Genomic DNA, 6,145 nt, shown 5'->3' with positions numbered 1-6,145 from the left:
ATCCCCTCTTGAACAGCAGCCAGCAAAGGTTGTTGGCATTACAGCATGCTGAGGCTTGTCAATGCAGAGCTCTCAGCAGTATAGCGAGACAGAGACAAACCTGTCTCAAAAGTCATTGTTGAATAACTGCAGCAGGGTTTTATATAACAGGGCCAGCTCATGCATGTTGAGTAAGATGATAAAATATGTGCAATCATCTACAGTAGCATTATGGTTGAAACTTTTAACACTAACACATGAGAATGGTGCTGCTATAATCAGACCACTTGTCACTCCAGGTCAGAGGGTAAAAAGACATCTAATTTCTTTATGGATGAAATTTATTGACTGGACTATGAACTGTGTGTGTGTGTGTGTGTGTGTGTGTGTGTGTGAGCACGTGTTAGGGTCAAGGTCAAGGTCACTGGGAGTCCTGGATGTAAGTGACCCCGACCTGTCGCCTCGCCTCGTCCATGATTTCCATCAAGAGGGCGGAGTCTGCATGTGACATGCGCGGACTCTCCTTCATCCCTGCAGAAGAGGAGAGCAGCAGATCACAGGTCAGTCTTGAACTGGTCTTCATTATTCCAACACTTGTGCGAAACTATCTCTAAAGAAACACACTACATCCCGCAAAAACGTAATAGGTTTTAGTGCTATGGTATTCAAGCAGTCCAAAATCCATCAAGGAATTCAAGTCAACTGCATTACAGGCTTTCCAGAGGCTTTGTATTTGATAGAAAGAAAATACCATGACTTTTCAGACATGAATGAAAATATGAATCTAGGGTTCCACATTACCATCCTATATGCACCTAGAATGTATGTAATACACAAATAATAATAATTTTAAAAAAAACATTAGGAAGTGAATTTGCCTCAATGACACTGCTGCAGGCCTATAAACTCAACAGGTTTAAACCACAACCAAGGGAGTGTCATGGGTTAGATACTCCAGTAGTGACTCACTCCATATAAAGCAGATTATCATGTTATAGAAATGTGCGTTGTGCTGCGATCGGTGCGTAGCGCAGTCGTACCTTTAAGTAGACACTGCCGCACCTCCTCGGCCTCGTAGCGCATGCCCGTGCTGTTGGTGAAGTTAATGGGCAGGTACGGCTCTGGGACGGGATACTTGGTCTCCTTCCCATTGACCACCAGCGACGTAGGACACCACATGTGCTCAGGAACCTGCACTCCAACGGCAGGGTAAACATATCAGGATGTGACATTCCAATTGACACTGATTCATTGTATTGGAGGTGACTCCATGTCAACCAAAACCACATATTATTGTACAGATTATTGTGAATACTGTTTGAAAATCAATAATCAATTAAAAAAATATATATCTATATATATATATTAACGTGTCAGAAGCATCATTCTCATTCATCATTTCCCCAATAATAATAATAATAATAACAATAATAATGTATTTGTTTTTAGCGCTTTTCTAGACACTCAAAGATGATTTTACAGTTTTCTACATAGGTACAAACAGACAAGGTTTCATAAACAGAGAAAAGAAAACACACAGGTGCATGGACAAAGCAGAAGACAAAGCTAGAGAGTTTTTTAACAAGAAAAAGACAAGTTTGAAGAGGTGAATTTTGAGGGTTTGGATTTACAAATAGATTCACCTCATCATCAATTCTTAAAGAAATCCTCTTTCAGACAGATTCAAGGTGAGTGCAAAGCTGCAATCAACTAAGACCCAAACCTGAATGAATCCATAACACTACAGTAAATGAAAAGTTGAACAGTACAGGAGGGGCCTTCCATGGGTAAAAAAGGGCTGACCTTTTAGGATGCTTTGTCTGCTAGAGAGGATTGTTTGATTCAATCACGTGACTGTCACTGCCCCCTTCTCTCCAGTTCTGTTCATTGTGAATGTGTACTGGGATTTGTGTTTTCTGTGCAAGTGGCCACACTCCTGAACCCAAAGCCCAGAGGTGTGTTCAAATCCACAAACAAAGGCAACTCTTTTGGACACAATTTCTGTTTGCCTGTTTGTTCTCTGCGTACGTCAGAGGACATTGAAAACAGTTTGAGCTGAACCAAGGGCTACCCATAAGTCAGATCTATTGGCACAAACAGTGGTGGGTTAGCTGGAAGCTTTCTCACGCATCATGATGCTGTGTTACAGTGTAAGTTCATGCACTAGTGGGGTATCCTACGAAGCTCGATTAGTGGCTTAGCGAGGTATGTTGCACTCAAAGCTAGGGTATGCTGTCATACAAAAGTGGATTTGTTTTAGCGTCGCTGTATCACCATGGTATCTTATGCTCGCAACCAAACCTGGTCGGGAGCAGGTTATGTGCTAACTTATAGCTCAAATCGTGAAAAATCACCGCCCTCTGACTAATCCTATTGACTACTGACCAATCAATTATCTTAAAAAACGAAGTCATCTCACGTGTGAAAATCTACTGGAGCAGCTCCGCCTCTTCAAACATTTTGAAACTCGAAGGCGCTTTTAACTATGTTGCGCAGGCAGATATCTCGCTACTATGGACATGCATACCATACAATATCTGATGACCATCAATCTTTTCATGTTATAGGTTAGACACTAAAAAAGACCACCCTAGATTTTGCTACTGCTCATAAATGCGGAAGTGATCGTTGCTTAACCTAGGCTGTCTTGTGCATCTCCACGTTTCCCGATTGGTCAAAATCACCCCAACCACGAGAATGCGCACAGATCTGAGCAGATCAAAGCCTAGTTTGACAAATTTATCACATACCTGCTGTCGTAGGATCACTTAACTTAATACCCGAGTTAAGACTTTGTGCAGCCTCAATATGTCTAGATTACCTAGATTTGTCTAACTTGCTTCGTAGGATACCACATAGGTCTGTTTTTTGTTTTGTTTTGTTTTGTTTTGTTTTGGTTTGGTTCTTTCGTGCACAAGAGTTTAGTTCACAGACTGACTTTGCACTTTGCCCAGCATTTCAATTAGGGCTTTGTGTGTGTGTGTGTGTCTGTGTGTGTGTGTGTGTGTGTGTGTGTGTGTGTGTGTGTGTGTGTGTGTGTGTGTGTGTGTGTGTGTGTGTGTGTGTGTGTGTGTGTGTGTGTGTGTGTGTGTCTGTGTCTGTGTGTCTGTGTGTCTGTGTGTATGTCTGTGTCTCTGTGTGTGTGTGTGTGTGTGTGTGTGTGTTTACATAACCTTGTTCAAATTGAGCTGCTTTATCTCCCCCATCTCCATTGTGGGTGTGGAGTGTGTTGTGCGCTGTCTGCGGGACTAGCTCACCATGATGCTGCCTTTGGTGCCAGAGATAACCGCGTCGTTGGGGAGCTCCATGGTGACGCTGCAGCGGCACACGGCCATCCTGCCCCTCGAGAACTTCAGGGTCACTACCATGGCCTCGTCCACCCCTGCAGAACACACACACACACACACACACACACACACACACACACACACACACACAAAAACTAATTGAAATGCGGTGCAAAGTGCCAAGTCAGTCTGTGTACTAAACTCTTGTGCACGAAAAAAAACAAAACAAAACAAAAATACCTAGTGCATGAACTTACACAGCATCAATGTTGTGTGAGAAAGTTTCCAGGTAACTCACAAGCTTTAGTTATACTTTATAATTGGCAATTTGCTCAGTATTTCAATTTAAGTCCACATTAGCTTCAACATCAATATAGAAGTGGTGACAAACATGACATATTGAGAAGATTGCTATTTTGGGTAAGCTTATTTTAGAGAACTTAAACTGGCCAATACAATTCAATATCAAACTCAGGACAATGCCCCAATAAGAGGTAAATAAATGCTCGTATTGTTAAGACATAGCACTGTAAAACACATTATTTGACTTGTGTGAAATCATTGCTACAGCTGAAAGTCAAAGCCAGCCAAAAAGAACCATTTACCTGTGTCTAGACAGACCCCAGTGGCCTGTACAGACTCAGGCTTCTCCCCATTGAACACCATGAGCACAAACTGCACGCAGTAGACACCAATGTCCAGCAGGGCTCCACCACCCAGTTCCTTTTCCACAGATCGAGGGATGTGTGCGATGGGCGACCCAAAATCTGCCCGCACCATCTTCACCTCACCCACCTCACCCTGTGCCAGCAGTCTGCTGATCTCCAGGGAGGCGGGGAAGAAGCGGGTCCACACAGCCTGTGGGGTGTAGAACACAGAGGAAGTGAAGAAAATCAATGACTTGATAGCATTTTCCTAGATTATTTGTTTTGCCACAGGATTCATGAACTGTGTGACTATAATAATAATAATAATAATAATAATAATAATAAAATCCCAGTTGGAGTGTCATTTTTAATATCCACTCACTAGCAGGATGCCACATTTATATAAATACATAGAACACACATGTAGGTTATAGTTTTGTATTAAAGGTCATTCATACTACTGAGACACATCTAAGCAGTTCACCTCCATGAAGAAGACGTTGTTAAGCTTGGCCCCAGTGACCATCTCCTGAACCTCCCTGAGGTTCATGGCCAGAGGCTTCTCACACAAGACATGTTTCTTGGCGTTCATGAAGAGTAGACTCACTTCCCGATGACTGGGGTGTATGGTACCCACATACACCACATCTACGGGACACAGCAGGGAGAAGACCTCTCAGACAGGGCTACCAGGTGAGACTATAAAGCTATAAAGATATCGACTCTCCAAGAGAAGGACTACAGGGTTCGACATCCATTTAACATTAAATGTGTGAAAGGTAATATGAGCTTGGAAATTCTTCATTTCAATGCGCTCAGCCATTTATCCAACAAAAGGAGGCAAAGGTGGGCAATCTGTTGCATGAATACTCACCAACTTCTGTATCCTTGGCCAGGTCTTCATAACTGGCATAGGCACGTGGGATGTTGTGTTTCTGCGCAAACTCCTGAGCTCGCGGAAAGCTACGAGCAGCTATTGCAACCACCTGAGTGAGTATTGGGTACAAATACAGTATGAACTAGGTTACAACCCCACAGACCACCACCATAATAATTGCTCAAAGTAGCCTATAGTATGTGGTAGATATCCTGATCTTCTGATCAAGTTTGACTGGGTTCACCCACGCTAATTGACGAGTCAAAATCTAAAGAACCTGTTCTCGGTGCCTAGAGTGAATTTCCTAATTTACAGGTAACTTTTCCATTTGTTGAATCTGTCAATCAGTTCAACCATTTCCCTCTTAGTGCCATTATCCAACTTAGACCCCATCAATCACCGCTTGCGACTATATTTTAACTGTTATACTATAGGCCTACTATTATTATGATATTACAATTACCAATCGATATTAGACGCGTCATACACTGTCGCTTGTCACACTGTCACTGTAAGACACATTTAATAACTCAAATAACTCTTTAGAACTTTTTAGCTATAAAGCAACAGTGTATCTGCCAGGACAAACAAGGGTAATGTGGCTTATGTGTATCCCCAAATCAGGGACAGCGAAAACACAAAAGACCACTGACCAAACCTGCCACCTAGAGCGCAACATGTCTGCTTCGTGATACGTTGTATCGCAAGCATGTGCCATCTGCACCTTACTTTGCCATATGCGCTCAACTCCAAATAACTTCTGTGCCTTGTGCGCTCCGGGGTTTATTTGTTATAATTAAAAAAATACCTGTTTACAAATTACAGCAGGTCTGTCGGATTTAGCTGTTAAGCCTGCGTGAAGAGTGACAGTAATCTGTAGCTGCTAAACATGTCAACCACACATTTAGGCTACATTTAACCAGACATGTCAGTTTTGTAAAAACGCCTGTACCTGATGGTCTTCTGGAGGGAGTGACTTAAGAGCGACGGTGAAATCATGGCTGATCTGCCCCGCGGTACAAATCCCCCACCTAGTTGCCATTTTGCTGTCACCGAGTCGACTAACCATATACCGTCAAGGGCGGGGACTTGCCATAAGCGTTCTAAAGTTCTACATCTAGCCTACCTACCACACGAGGGCGACCGTCTGCAAATGGGTGGAGAAACTGGGGAAGCCTGGATCGGGAAAATAATCAGGGGAAATATTACACTTAGCGGACGCTTCGATTCACAGTGCTCTGTAGGATAGTCTACAGTTTGGATGGTGTGGTGTAATGTTGTGTGAGTGTGTGTAGGGTCTAATGGTTGGTGTGTGTGAGGGGGGTGTGCCTATGTGTAGGTGGTGGGAGGTAAGA

At 43.0% G+C, this 6,145-nt stretch overlaps 1 protein-coding gene across 1 annotated transcript; it reads right to left on the bottom strand.

The window, feature by feature from the left end:
- Positions 1-324: 324 nt before the first annotated feature.
- Positions 325-5,875, bottom strand: dhdh.2 (dihydrodiol dehydrogenase, tandem duplicate 2). The gene is made up of 7 exons (XM_062550057.1): positions 5,743-5,875; positions 4,788-4,899; positions 4,398-4,561; positions 3,872-4,124; positions 3,237-3,361; positions 1,020-1,170; positions 325-510 (listed from the first exon to the last, which is right to left on the bottom strand). Exons 1-7 carry the CDS (start codon positions 5,857-5,859, stop codon positions 401-403), a joined length of 1,032 nt encoding a protein of 343 aa, XP_062406041.1. The 5' UTR covers positions 5,860-5,875; the 3' UTR covers positions 325-400.
- Between the last annotated feature and the right edge of the window lie 270 nt (positions 5,876-6,145).

The sequence above is a fragment of the Sardina pilchardus genome, chromosome 11 (genome assembly GCF_963854185.1).
Source record: "Sardina pilchardus chromosome 11, fSarPil1.1, whole genome shotgun sequence".
In the NCBI taxonomy this organism is placed as follows: Eukaryota; Metazoa; Chordata; class Actinopteri; order Clupeiformes; family Clupeidae; genus Sardina; species Sardina pilchardus.
This window is presented reverse-complemented; position numbering and strand designations above follow the sequence as displayed.

Bases quoted from the DNA above. Each gene is read 5' to 3' on its own strand.
- dhdh.2 (XM_062550057.1), bottom strand. From the start codon at position 5,859: ATGGTTAGTCGACTCGGTGACAGCAAAATGGCAACTAGGTGGGGGATT. The intron at 4,900-5,742 runs GTACAGGCGTTT...ATACTCACTCAG, and splicing joins TCCCTCCAGAAGACCATCAG to GTGGTTGCAATAGCTGCTCG. The intron at 511-1,019 runs GTACGACTGCGC...CCTCTTCTGCAG, and splicing joins GCGGCAGTGTCTACTTAAAG to GGATGAAGGAGAGTCCGCGC.